The 15,360-nt window shown below is 38.8% G+C and overlaps 1 protein-coding gene across 1 annotated transcript; it reads right to left on the minus strand.

The window, feature by feature from the left end:
* Nucleotides 1-13,523: 13,523 nt before the first annotated feature.
* LOC115819619 (membrane-spanning 4-domains subfamily A member 4A-like) lies at nt 13,524-15,095 on the minus strand. Its single transcript, XM_030783122.1, has 5 exons — nt 14,943-15,095; nt 14,465-14,575; nt 14,221-14,277; nt 13,785-13,928; nt 13,524-13,664 (listed from the first exon to the last, which is right to left on the minus strand). Exons 1-5 carry the CDS (start codon nt 15,093-15,095, stop codon nt 13,524-13,526), a joined length of 606 nt encoding a protein of 201 aa, XP_030638982.1.
* Nucleotides 15,096-15,360: the final 265 nt, after the last annotated feature.

Here is a 15,360-nt window from a genome sequence, read left to right on the forward strand (position 1 = left end):
GCTGCGCGCTACTTTTGCAATAGCCTGGAATGTTAACACACATTAACTAACTTGGTTGTGGTTGGCCAGTGAGCCCAGTCCCGGAACGCGCACGCAGCACGCTTTCATGCGCACCTCAAACTACAGGCACACCGACGGGGCCGGATAAAACTTCATGGATTATTTGACGGTTCACCGGCCACCGGTTCGGCAGCCCACCGGGATTTGTCCCGGTATGCCCGATGGCCAGTCCCGAATTGTTCACGAATGAATATAAGAGCAGAACTAGACCAAAGCAACCGTACAGCTGCAGAATCGTGGCTTTCCATCAAGACTCTCTTTGCTTTAAATTCTCACGTCTAAGGTACGTGATATTTGAAGGAAAACAGTTGCATCTGAAATATATTTAAAAGTCTCTTGCAATCCTTTTTCTAACAGAATTACCAAGACATGTTTGATGATATATTATTAATTGTATTAATTGCTTAATGGTATGATTATTTAATGAACCTCAGAGAATCTGTCTGTTGATTGCAGAAAATATTTCTTCCTTAATTTCAAGAATTCCGGGATAATCTGTTGCAGGTGGGACAGTAACATTGCCAGACTGTTATCTTCCCATATTGTTGTGGATTAATACATTTTATGTAATATGTCGTACTGGCGATGCAGTCTCATGAAATTCATTGTTTTATAACACCTAATTATGCATCCACTACGTTTTGTTTGACAACTCAGAGAACGTGTTTTCTTACCTGACGAAGTTAGATAAATGATGGCGAGTGCAGTTACAGCGTTAAGAGCGCTGTGAATGTGCCCATGTGATAAATGCTGTATGTCACATTAAACATATGTGCGCCGTACTTCACACTCGTACGTGACACTCGTCAAGACTAGTGCAATCATGTAACATGCAGGCAAATTTGTTAGAAACGCAGCGAAGAGACCATATCTGTCATGTAACTACTGGTAAAACTGTTCATGGGAAAGCGATTGCTGTTGAGTAGCTCTATGCCTCAGACTAAACTGAGACGCTTGAAATACGACTCAAACTTGAAATATGATGATCAGTTTAAGGAACCTGATTTTGAGAGGTCAGTTGCCATCAGATTTAGCCAAACCTTAAATCAATACGAGTTTGATTTCGTTTATTGCAAAACACGTTTGAGTAAGTGAAGATGCAGTTAAATGATTGAACACTGTTTTCTTATACCACAATACCGCCGATCAGTACTTTTCACAACAGAATCACTGTGTTGTCACATGCGTCAATGATCAACTTAAAGTAATGTTATTATTAGCAACAATAAAATATGCGTTATCTGTTATTCGTGGTTATATATTGTCAAATAAGTCAAAAAAAATCTAAGAGATTAACTGAGAGAAAAAGTTAAATAAAACCAAGAAATCATTATTTTTTAAAGTTACATTTATTTGTTTGTTTGTTTGTTTGTTTGTTTGTTTGTTTGTTTGTTTGTTCGTTTGTTTGTTTTTGGACTCTGTGTCCTCTGTCAAGTCATCCATGAACAGATCAGTATCCATTTTAATGATTTTAAGACTTACTGTGTGTACATTTAAGAAAGTCAACAAAAGGAATAGAGAAAATAGATAATATGGTTTGACTAAGAGGATTTACATATGAATTTACCAATAAAACGATTTGATTTGGCTATTGATCTCTAATTGTGATTATCAAATTGTAGTCATTGTCCCCTTCTGGAGACCATCCAAGACAAAGACTTGGGTTTTGTGCATTTTCAGGTGCCATTCTTGCCCTGTTCTTACCCTGTTCCTTCTGCCTCTCATCAACAAGCTGTTTTCAGTTACAGAACTATAGCTGATTGGAATCCCCCCCCCCCTTTTTTTTTTGGTTAGTTGCACCATTCTCAGTAGACTCCAGATACTGGAGGGCAGCTGCTCACAGACGTGGGAGTGGTCATTTGTGCCTTTTTTGCCTTATCTAATGCTTAGTTAAACAGTAACTAAGTCAGTTAAGCACAGCAGTGTTAAGATCAGTAATTAAGTTAATCCATGTCTTCCTGCTTTGCATAACAAACCACAATAACGAAGTTCACCTTTTGTAAGAGGGATCTGTTTTCATGAAGACCAAAAAGAGTCATTCACTGATACAGAAAAAAAGTGTTTTCAGAGGGCATTAATTGAAAATGACTTTTAGAAGTCGAAGACCATTTGTAGGCATATTATGATATTACAAAAATAAGGAGCAGAACTATTGTCCACTTAACCTTCTTAATCATTGTTAATCATTGTTCAACAGGTAACATTTTGTAGAACAACACTTCACTGAACCTCTCTCATTAAACATAGATAATTTTTCCTTTTCTACACTTTTTTCTAAACTTTCCATACTAATAGCTGATGCAGATAATGTAATAATAATTAAAATGATACAATATTTCACTAAGTCATCTCCTGTTAAAGCAGAAAACCGAGCCTGATTTCTAGCAAAGGGAGGGTTATGGTGCATATACACTGCACTTGCCTGTACAGTGGTGCCACTGGTGCAAAATAAAGGTGTTTGTGTACTGGGAGCAAATGAGTCCTGCTTCATTTTTTTTTTTTTGGTGTTAATGTAAATCTTCAGTCACCAAGGTAAATAATAAACTAAGGGAATGGAGTACCACTTTCAAATCAGTGGACTCTAATGTCCACAAAAAGGCCAAGTACGACCTCAGAAACGCCATCAAAACCGTATAAACGGATTACATACACAAACTGGAATCACAGCGCGGGGGCTCAGACACCAGACGCAAGGACCGAGGGCCATCACCGACTACAAGAGGAGCTCAGGAGGAGTCATCAACACAACCCCACCCTACCAGATGAGCTGAACTTGTTTTTTACTCGCTTTGAGAGGGAGAACTCTGAGCCAACCACCAAAATGACCAACCATCCAAAGGACTACATACTGCAGCTGTCTGAGTCCGAGGTCCATAGAACCTTCAGGAGGGTGAAAGCAGGGAAGAAGTTGGCCCAGATGGAATTCTCCAACCAGCAGGCTCCTGTGTTCACAGATGTCTTCAATCCATCACTGCAGTGGTCTGTTGTCTCAGTGTGCTTCAAAGAGACAAGCATTGTGCCATTACCCAAGAAGACCAAGGTAAGAACAGGCCTCAATGACTATTGTCCAGTGGTTTTAACTGTCATAACCATGAAGTGCTTGTTGAAGTTGTTCATGGCTCACATACTGAGGGACCTAGGCCTGGGCACCCCCATCTACAATTGGATTATAGACTTCCTGATGGGCAGGCCTCGAGTGGTAAGGACTGGTAACAACACCTCATCCACTCTGGTCCCGAAGACTGGAGTGCCGCAAGGCTGCAGCCACAGCCCACAGCTGTACTCTCTGTTCACACATGACTGTACAGCTATACACAGCAACAACTGGATCATCAATTTTGCAGATGACACCACAGTTATTGGTCTGATAAGCTTCAACGAGATGGAGTACAGAAATGATGTAGCCCAGCTTATGCGGCGGTGCAAGGACAACAGCCTTGCACTGAACATCAGCAGGACTAAGGAGCTCATCGTGGACTTCAGGAACCACCGAGGGACCCACTCCTCCATCAGCATGGACGGGACACTGGTGGAAATCATCAGTTGCTTCTGTTTCCTGGGACTACAGATCTCTGACCACCTAGCATGGGCCCACAACACAGAGGTCATGCTCAAGAGGGCACACCAAGACGTCTGTCCGCTAAGGTGCCTTAGGAAATGTGGCATAAGCACATGATGGCTTATTGTGGCACCACAGAGAGCATTCTTATGAGTGGTGTCACTGTGTGGTATGGCAATACCACTGCGCAGGACAGGAAAGCCATCCAGAGGGTTATGAGGACAGCAGAAAAGATCATCAGGTGTGCACCTCCATCCATCGAGGAGATCTTTCGGACTAGGTGTAAGAACAAGGCCAGCTCCATCATACAGAACTACAATCACCCTGGGCACCAGCTGTTCTCCCCCGTGCAGTCCAGTCGCCGGTACAACAGCATTTGTACCAGGGCAAGCAGGTTCAAGACCAGTTTTTACCCACAGGCAGCGCACCTACTGAACCGTCAATCGCTCAGTTACTGGACTTATAATTACAGAGAGAACTCGGCTACATAGCATGCAGGCACTCTCACTGTGCTGTCCTGTACTGCGCTGGTCACTTTATCATTTTATCATTTGTCATTTTATTGCACAGCACTGCTCTGCTCACTTTATCATTATCATTTATCATTATACTTTTTCGTTATATTGTTACTTCAATACCACATTTTTTGCCATTACCACCTTATTGTTACTATTTCTTATGCTATTATTATCACTGTACTGCACTAAGTCACTTTACTACATTTTTTTTTTGCATCACCCTATATCTCTTACCTAGTCACATAACTCTTCTTAACCACTTTTTATAGTACTTATTATTGTTTAGTATTTATGTTTAGAAGTGATACCGCTGGAGTGAGTGGGGAGTAGGCATCCCATTGTACTTGTTACCAGGGTTATTATCGTGTAATAAAACTAATACTAAAACGAAAACTAATGGTTCTGAGACATTTTCATGAAATTAAATAAAATAATTTACCCAAAGAAAATGTAAAACTGTAAGGACCTACCTTGGTTAACCAATGGAAGTAGGCCTTATTATCAAGTGAAGAAGTCAAATATGTCAAGAAGGAAATGTATGAGTCCTGTATGGGACTATTTTGAATTTAATTATGAAAGCAGTACAAGCAAATATATGGCAAATTCAGGTAACAGCATCTATGGCATAGAAATCAAAGGAAAAATCCCACAAATTTTAAAGTTCACCTTCAAAGTTATCATCGATATGAATGCACATTATTCATGCAAAAAGGTGTAGTGAGACAGAGCATGAGTGACGAACTTACCTATATTGGTAGGGCTGACCATGAAGACCCATGTCATATTGTTTGCCTGAAGTAAATGGTTGAAATGTTTAATCATGCCCTTTTTTTATCTGTATTACCAAGCTTTCAGTCTGAAACAAATGAATCACATATGTTGGTTAAGTTTAGTCTTGATAAGCAGTGATAAGCAGATTATTTTTCACGCTGCACTAATCCTTGACTCTTTTTGTCCTTAACTAAAATGACTAAAACTGAAACTAAACTAAACTAAAATGAAATAGAAATGAGTCCATGAAGTAAAAACTTGTCACAGCCTGCACCTCATTTTGGACTTTTATTTTGAATTGTCTTGTGCCCCTGTTCCGTGTATGTTTCCACCCCTCACCTGATCCTGTTTGTTCCATTTATTAACCTCGTTTTCCCCTTGTTAATTTGCTCCAATCATGTTTGCCCTGTTTAGTTCTCCTCTTGTATTTAAGCCCTTGTGTTTGACCTGTCCTTTGTCTATCGTTGTTTGTGTTTGTATTCACTCTGTTTGGCTGCACCGTTTATATCCAGTTTTTGTTCCTGTTTATTTATCAGCATTTTGTAAATAAAGTCCTCCTTTTTTGTTACCACCGTCACTGTGTCTTGCGCTTGGGTCCAGCACCACTGCATGCCTGACAAAACTAAACTGAAAGTAATGTAACCACTGGTGAAACTACTGAAAACTAAACAGAAATTCAGATTGAATACAAACATATTATCAGAATAAAAACTAATTTGAAAATAGAAAACTATTATAACCTTGACACAAGGATAAAAAAGAACCAAAAGACAGCTTATGGAGCAAGACAGAGAAAGAGAGTTTCAGATACTTGAACCGGTCTAGAGAGTCTGCATCAGGGCAGCAACGACCACCAGAACAGTCAAAGGGGCATCGTTAACTCCAAGATCATACAATGTGGAGACAGAGCTGGGAACACTGAAGAAATGGAGCACAGCTTACTGCGCTACCGGAACCAGCCCAGCCCAACCCCAATGTGACGGTGAGCAGATCCAGGAGAACCTCCTGTCCATTAAGAAAGACCGGACTGGGAAAACAGACCATGTTTACTATAGTTAGACCTGCTGCGAAGAAAAGGGCAGAGTTTGAAGGTTCAGGCAGTCTACCCTGTCCTTCAGCTTAGGAAAAAATCACGCTGTTCATGTTTAAAGAAAATGTACAATACTGAAAATGTGTTTTGTTCTATTACCAGCTAGATAACATTTAAAAAAAGAGTTAAGAAATATGTTATTTATGATTAAAAGGGGGAGGCGTAGTTGAACCATGTCAGGGCACTAGGTATTGGGACATGATGGCATGCATAAGATAAATGTAAGGAGGGACTCCGCCATAATTTTATCAGATTCTGCAGCCAGTAACAAGAAATGGACACTTGACTAATAAAAAAGGAAGACCCAACTTTAGACCAGACTACAGCTAACGTAGTCTGCAAACCCACCTATCAAATTAGCCAGGTAAATAGCACATGTGCCTAATGAGATTTGACATGGAACAGACCTGATGTAGTTAAAGAATTGATTCTTGACTGTTCGAATTGATTAATTGACTGTTTAATAACAATAGCTGCACTTAAACACAAGCCTACTTGTTACTGATAATAGGCATGAGCATTTAAAAAAACTTTCCAACAGAAGCATATTTTTTGATAGTACTGAATGTTTGTATTGTTTTGATAATTATACTTAAAACATTGAATCTAGTATAAAAGGCTAGCATACACTCTGTTTTTTTACTGATGAGAGGGGGAGAACAAGAGCCTGTTAACTCCACCTAAATGCATTTATTTGGTCTCATTTGTAAAATATTTCAAATGTGTATATTGTTTTACTGATGAGCAAATATAGCTTCAAGCACAAATTTGGAACATTGTTTCAGTGAGGTCATTGTACACAAGAAATTTCAGAATGACTGATACATCTGTGAATGATATTGGCTCATTTGCGTATTAATTAGAAAATTAAGCAAATTATTGGCTGGTAGCGACCATGTTTTTTGACAAAGCAACTTTTCCTTCATAAATTAGACAGAGATCAGCGTAAGGGTTCTACATACCAAATTTTGTACCGATCAGCATAGTAGTTCAGAAGCATGAGTATTAAAAGTAAAAAGAAAAAAACTCATTATGTTACCGTTGTAATTTGATTGACACATAGCTCCGGTGTTATTTGACGTAGCGACTATTCCTTTGCAACGTAGATAAAGCATACCTCAAAGGCCCAAGAAGTGAAAGTTTGCCTCAGTTGATGTTGCGGGTCATGAGAAGAAGATTTTTAAGTATATTTTTCACGTATTAAAAATTGGGTAAAAAGTGGGTGCGTTTCAAGCACATGTGGATTGTGTGTTTACGGATTGCTTTCAAACCTGGAATATCCTGTCAGTGAGGCCTTGTCATTGTACACAAGAAATTTAAGAATGTTTGATGCAATGGTGAATAATTTTGGCTCATTTGCATATTAATTAGAAAATGAAGCAACTTGATTGGCCTGTGGTGGTCATGTTTTTTCATGTAGCAGCTTCTTCACAATTTAAATCAAGATTTGGTTCAAGATAACATGTCTTAAATTTCGTGCAAATCAACCCAACCGTTCAGGATGTCATTTTTTTCTGAAATCAGAATTATGCAAATTAGCTCAAAGTCCAATATGTCAGACTTGAAAGGTTCAAGAGGCAAAGTTGTTCCTTGTGATGAGGGAGACCTGTATACCAAGTTTTGTTACTTTCTTCAAGTTTTGTTACTTTCTTCAAATTTCGTCAAAGCTTTTGAAAATTTCAATCCAAGATGGCTGCCAGGTCATGTGACCTATGGATACCATATTGTAGACAACTGTTCAGCAGATGACCCTCTACCATCCTACCAAATTTGGTGACTTTTTGATGCACAGTTTTGGTTTTATGAGCAAAATTGGAAAAGTGGTAAAGGAATACTAATAAATATAGTCATAAGCGGCAATGGTAGGGGGCCTCGCACCACGGAGCAAGGGTTAGCTGAGGCACATCACAAAACGGGTCAGAGGAGTGGCTGAACATGAATGGTTTGGGGGCAAAGTGTTGTGGAGTAAGTTTGAGGCTCATCATCAGAAGCAGCAGAGTTATTCCCACTTCCCGTTTGGCATGGCATCATTCATCGCCACAGCGAACCTTAATAACACATCAATGGCCCTATTCAGCTTAATCTTGCACCTTAATTTGTAGGCATTGGTAACTACATTTCAGGCAAATCAGATAAACCCTCTGGTAAACCCAGATAAATCCATATGGTAAACCCATCTAAATCCTACCTCAAAGTGCTGTACAACTACTTCAGTATAGGTAGCGCTATAACTATGACTCATTATTGCCACATGGTGTAATCAGGAGTTGCCCATTAGTAGCCATGCACAATTTGAGGCTGATCAAATCAGTTATAACCACTTCCTGTTTTGGTGTGGTGTCTCCTGCAAATCAATGTCTTGCCATTATTTCCTCATTTCAGGTATCCACTATTCCTTCACAATTTATCATAACATATGTCTGAAGTTTATTCCAACCAAATTGAAAAAAAAATCAGATGAACTCTCTAGGAGGAATTAAAAAAAAATGTGAAAAATGCACACATTCCAAAATCGCCAACTTCCTGCTGGGCACAGCCACTCAAACCAGTGTTAAAAATGTAAAAAATGATGACAGTCATGCTCATGCCAAATATAATGAATGTCAAAGCAACTGTTTCCTGACCATGAAGACCCTTGCATCTGGTTTAGTGTTGCGTCTCAAGCAAATCAATTGCCTGCCATTACATCCTCATTTGAGGTATCCCATATTCCATTGCAATTTATCATCACATATGTCTGAAGTTTATACCAACCAAATTTCAAGGGAATCCGATGAACTGTGTAGAAGGAGTTTGAAAGAGTTCGTAAAAATTCTGATTTCAGAATGGCTGACTTCCTGTTGGGAGGAGCTAATACAAGCCAATGGAAAAATATGTCTGACATGGTGAGGACAACGTTCCCACCAAAATTTGTGAATATTGGATTAACATTGTGGCAACCACAGCGATAAATTCATTCAGAAATGAATTTAGGAGGGCGCGATGGAGTCCATTGGCCACGCTTAAGGCAAATGACCAAGGAATGAATCATTTTTGCCAAACTTTGATGAATGTGCCAAATTTCCTGAGTTTTTGAGCATTCCAAAGGCATCAAAAGGTTTAGAACTAGGCAGGGCACTATGGAGTTGATGAGGAACGCTATGCTGAATTGTGATATCAAATCAATATCAAGTGCTATCAAGTGCTTGTCAAGTGATATCAAGTGCTTGTGTAAAGTTTCATGAGTTTTCAGCCTCAGATGTAGTCAGATGTAACCAAGTGAACTTTGATATGGTGAGAGCAATGACTATACCAAATCTTGTGCAGATCCAAGCAACTTCATCCCAACCATTGCCTGCGTTCTGGGGTGCTATGGAGCTCCTTGTGCACCACATAACTTTTTGTTTTTTTGTAGGTCTTATGAGTGTATCAAATTTCAAATGTAGCTTTCAAGCCTCAGAAATGACTGAAAAATGAGTGAATGTGCTAAAAATAAGAATAATAAATAATTATTAATTATTTGGTGAATCAGTTATGATTGGGTGAGACTCGTGGTTCACATCACTTGCTGAAGCAATCATTGGGCTCTGTACCGTGGTCTGTTTGAGTGTTGTGTCTTGTTTGCATATTTTTTTGTTTTGTTTTGTTTTGTTGTTGTCTTTAACTGTATTTCAGCGTAGGTTATCTGTTTATTAATCTGTGTCTCTCTTTTTGTGTGTGTGTGTCTTTCTTTTCTTCCCCTTTCTTCTTTTGTTTTTTTTTTTTCCAAGGGATGTTCATTATATAAATGTCAGTCTGTCAAGCTAGCTATACTGTGTAATTCTGATGTATACCCTGCTTATTGGAATAGTCTCCTAGGTCTGAGATTGATCAAGACCCAAGTAATGTATGCTGATCCTGTCATGGTCCAGCCCTACTCTTCCAGATCCTAGTCCATGTTTTCCTTGTGTCCTGTCATGCATGTCTTGTCTGTCTGTTCCAGGTCGCTCCGGTCCATGTTTTACACTGTTTCCTGCCTGGTTTGCGCTCACCTGCTGCCATTTACCTCATCAGCCACTGCATTTAAGCCCTGTCTGTTTCCCCACTACTTTGCCGGATTATCTTGCCATTTTCATGTTTCTTGTGTTTGTTTGCATTGCTCATGTTACCTTTTTGACCTCTGCCTGTTTTTTCTGTCTCTCTGTGCCTGACCTTCTCTGCCTGGTTTTGACCACTGCCTTTGTCTCTGCTCACTGGTACCGTCACCGTGATTCAGTCTTTTGGATTTTTTGGAAAATAAGACTTCATTAAACATCTGCTAAAATATATTCTGTCCTCTGAGTCTGCTTTTGGGTGCTCAGTCTACCAGGCCTCACCGGCCCTGACAGATCCCTACAGATTATTATAATTTTGTCCTAGTGGTGGCGTTTTGTCTGTCTGTTTATTGTTACTTTCTTCTTTTATACTCAAGTCTTGTATGTATTGTGTATGATTCCATTCCATTATATCTTTTTGTGAAAACCAATAAATAAAAAAAGGGGGAGGGGGAGGGGGGGGTGGTGAATCATTCTATTCATTCTGTGATAGCTATTCATTTTAGCCTACCTGGTTACTGAAGACCTGTATTGTATGAACTCATTCCAATGGAAAGGCAAATTTAACATCCATTCAGTATCTACATTACACACAGCTAGCTAGCTATGGAAATGTTCTGGTTGACCAGCTAACATTAGCCAGCTCTCCTCACCAGTAGTAATAGCATTGGTCATGTTACTGCTGTAACCACATGAATAATGAATGAAAGACTCAGGCCCAGTGACCAATAGCTAACTATGATTCGTGAATAAATCATTAGCCATTTCTCAATATGTGTTGTTCTCTGTACTTGCGTTCTCATGGACTTGTAAAACGTCATCAGTCACGACCAAAAAACTGTTCCAATTCAAAGTTCGCATTTAGCTACAGATCAAATACCCGGATGTGTTCTCAATTCGTGGGTTTTATCAAGGACGCATGAAGAGGTGACTTGTGTGGACTTGGGTAGTAAGTTTCCCAGAATTCGTTTTCACCCAAACTACCAAACTACCAAACCGTTTTCACCCAACTACCACATAACTGTAAGTTTCGTATTATGACTGTTGTCCTTGACATACTCCGTATTGAGAAACGACTATTGTGTTCTTATTCTGAGCCCATGTAGCCAGTCACATAAATCATGAATGAAAACTCAAACCCAGTGACCCGTAGCTCGTTACGATTCGTGAATGAAACAGGAGTTCCTACACTGAGAATATGAAGCAGTCATGTGACAAGTGAACGAAAGACACACACCCGAAGACTGTAGTTATGATTCGTGAACAAATCAGTCATTCCTACGCTGAGAATGTGCAGCGGTAATGTGAACGGAGTGAACGGAGGACTTAGACCCGAAAGACCCATTCGTGAACAAGCCTTTAGCTGTCACAATTCAGATGAACGAAATGATTGGCGCGCATGCGTGGCCCAGGGAAAAATGAACGGATTACTCACCAAGACGACTCGTTACTCCCGACTCATACAAAAGATTCATTCATTCACGAACGACACATCACTACAGCTTAGTTCTGCACCCGCACGTTGGCAATAGTTCATTCATTCATTCATTCATTCATTCATTCATTTGCTTATCCTAATTAGGATTAATCCAAGTGCTCATTGGATAAAAGGCAGGGAAACACCCTGGACAGGTCCCCAATGCATCGCAGGGCAGACACACAGACAAACACATTCACACACGCATCCACACCTAGGGACACCAAAGGCTATATTTGGTAACGCCTATGGCCAAGTCCAAGACGATAGAAAAAACATCTCGAGTCTGTGCCCGAACTCAGGCACTGCAGCCCTGGATAAGCACAATAATGTAATTTGTGCTTGTTAAATTTGTACTATGAGTTTATGAGTTTACGATTACGATTAAATGTGCACTTCATCCATATACATTTGTATTTGTAGTGTAGATGATTGTAGTTATTTCTAGATCAAAGTCTATCATTCAGGTTTGAACCTTCAGATTTGAACATATATGTACCTTACTGTGCCACCTATGTCAGTCTTGAGAGATGACAGCATAGAATTTCATTCAGCATATAAATACAACAATAAGTATATCCTGATGGACTGGCTCACTTTGTAGCAAACATTGTAAGAACAATATATGTTAATATAAATAAAACAAACAATGAAGCAGAGATGTAAAAGTAAAGGAAAAATATTAACTTAAAGCAAGTGTGAATTTTAAAAACACAATCCCTCAGTTGTTCTGTGTAGTTGAAGTTTTGAGTGGAGTGTTGAAGTTTTGAGGAGGGTTGTTTTTCTTCTTTTTTCCTGCTGTGCTTGAGAAACAGATCATATATGTTTCTTAAATTGACAGTTTTACAGGCTCCACTTACGAGAAGTCTTGTCAAATAATTAACCTCATGTGGCGTGAATCATAGCAATAAAATCCAGAGATCAAGGACATTCAAAGATGAGTATTAACACGTGTCTTTATTTTTCATAATGCATTGTTCATGTATTTGTTTTTTCTATGTTAAAACATTCACTCATGTTAGTCTTGATAGCTCTGTGATCTGTCATTGTTGCAGAATATAGTGGTTTATCTGAACGATTTGGAAAAGCTGTAGCTTCTTTTTTTTTTAAACAATTCATGTATATTTGTGTCTGTAAAACAATGATGTAAGGTTACTAATCCAGTATTCAAGTATAGATCAATCTTTTATTCCTGAAGGAAAGTGTATGAGACTCTCAGAGTTTCTGTGTACAACATGAAATGAATCTAAAACTCAGATGATCTTAAGTCATGTTAAGCCATATTCACCCAGTGGTTCCTCTGTGTTAAAAAAAAGCAGAAATGGCCATATTCAGAGGGTGAAAATTCTACATGTAGCTTGGCTTGTACAATAATCGGATGCCATAGTGTTCATTACAGTGTATGCCAGTTTTTTCCCCAAAGAATATTGCTGTTTTTTCATTCATCATGAGAGAGGGAAAGAAACAAGGAAAGATATTAAAGAGAGTGCAGAAGATTATGATTTGATTGTCATGTGGTTGCAGTCACTGATTCATTTCCTAAGAGACTGTGTAAACTGGAAGTGTATCAGCTGGTTTGTCACGTGTCAGATGGTTGTTATGTATCACCTCCTGATGAAAAAACAAATTAACATTCAGCAAGATCCTGGACCCTCACTTCCTTTGGCTCTGCAGTATACTTTTTGTAATTTACTCTGTTCACAACTGATTTCTGTTAATGCACATATTATTAGACTACATTTCATGTTACCGCGTATGTATTCTTAGAACAGTTTGAAGTTAAAGTACACTTACGTCATGGTCATGTGGAGTGGGCATTGTGACTGTGGCATGGTGCCCTGGGATCTGAATATGTGATATCTGTTTAGAGACAAATGGGATATTTTACAGCAACATCTAGAAATCCACTGGCTTTAGAAAGTACAGCTAGTGGATTTCTAGGGTTTTCAAGGGAAGCTTTTTAAAAGGAAGACATTTCTGACATTGTAACTAAGATTTAGGATTGATAGCAATGAGATGCAACCTCAGGATTGGTGCAGCAAGTGGCTTTGCAGGCAAATGCTGAAACACTGATGGAGATGAAGAACTGAAGGATGGACAAAACCAATAATACCCCTGAGACACCATTCAATGTGCTCTGAAATGAGATTGAATAAAGAGGACATACTGTCTGAGAAATACAGAGAAACATGCAGGAAACTTGGAAAAATGTTGTAAAATAAAGTAAGAGTAATGTAAAATAAAAAGAAGTACACACCGAAAGTTGACTACCAAGCTGATAGCAATCATACTCGTAACAGTAGTCATAAAAATGTTGATAAACCATGTCCAATGAAAAGAAAATCACGCTTATCCCTGCGGTGATGGTGCTGAAAATGTTCATGACCAGAGAACCCTTCACCTAAAAGGGAGAAAAGGAACAAATGACATAAGGCCATAATAAGATCATTTTAAAATATACCATGTACACATTAGATTTGGCTTAAGTTGTTGACTGAGTTGTATGAACTGTACTGTAAAACCTCCAGCCTGAAAAATGTAAATGTAATCTAAAAATGTACTGAAGAATTTCTGATACACAACTGAACACGCGAAGAACTCAACATGACAAACATATCTCTGTAAAATTGATATCTTTTATTTTTCTCTATATTTAGGAACATAATGGTGATAAATGCATCATGAATACTCGCCAGGCACTTGTTGAGATTGTTCTCTGCAGCAACGCCAAGTGATCCAGAACTGATATGCTGAGGACAGTGGAAAAAAAGAAACACAAAAAGCAAGCAAAACCTTTTGGGTCAACAGCTTAATGTGAACTGTTTATGAAACCTTAGAATGGGAGAATGTAAACCTCTGCAAAACAATGTATAGATGGAGACATGCCTAAAAATGACTGAAAAAATTTGCTTAGATGTAAAGTAATAAAGATCTTACAATGAGACATCCCCAGATAGCAACACCGCTGTAGGTAGAGATAGATGCGCCATGAACTGCCAGCACAATCCCAAACAAAAGCATCATCACACCAATCAGAATTTGTACAGTCTGTAGAAAACAAAAGACGGAAATAGTCTTTGATATCTTTTTACATGATTGTACAAGAAACAGATTGACTGTAGTTTACTTAAAAACTCTTTAATTTACATTTGGAAAGTTGTGTACATTTAAAGTACTCATTTATGCCATATTCAGATGGCAACAAACATTTATGAGCGCCCTCATATCAAGCTAAGTGTCATAGCTTCACAGCACTTTATTTAACACTGATGAGTTTGATCTTAAAAGTTTTCTTTGAAAATGAATAAGGATAATGTATGGTAAGTTCATTTTGAAGCTTTGTTTGAAGTTCATTTGAGGCACTTATGTTTCAAAGTATAGAAGCCGCATGGAGTAGGTTTAAGTGTAACCTTACCCCTAATGCTTTTGGCTCTCCCCTCAGAAATTTGGCAAGCAAAGTGGGGACTCTTGAAGAAACACCAGTTACAGGTGTGGTTGCTGTCTGCTGTTGTGGGTATACGTGGGTGACCACCATGAAGCCATTTTGTGTTACAACTGATCCAGACATCTCCAAGGAAGGATGTTTATATGTCCTGTTGGAAAAAAAACTTTTTGTTTATTTATTTTTACCATCACGGAGAACATTGAGGTCAAAGATATGGTTCATGATTGCAAAGTCAATTGAACACAAGCGTGCATGCACCCAAGCACACATGCGAACACACACATGCACGCACACATGCACCTACAAACACAATGCCTCTTGGTTTCCATTTCCCAAACATAATTTTCAATCATTTTCCAAATGTGGGCTTTATTCAACTACAGAACAA

The sequence above is a fragment of the Chanos chanos genome, chromosome 8 (assembly GCF_902362185.1).
Source record: "Chanos chanos chromosome 8, fChaCha1.1, whole genome shotgun sequence".
NCBI lineage: Eukaryota > Metazoa > Chordata > Actinopteri > Gonorynchiformes > Chanidae > Chanos > Chanos chanos.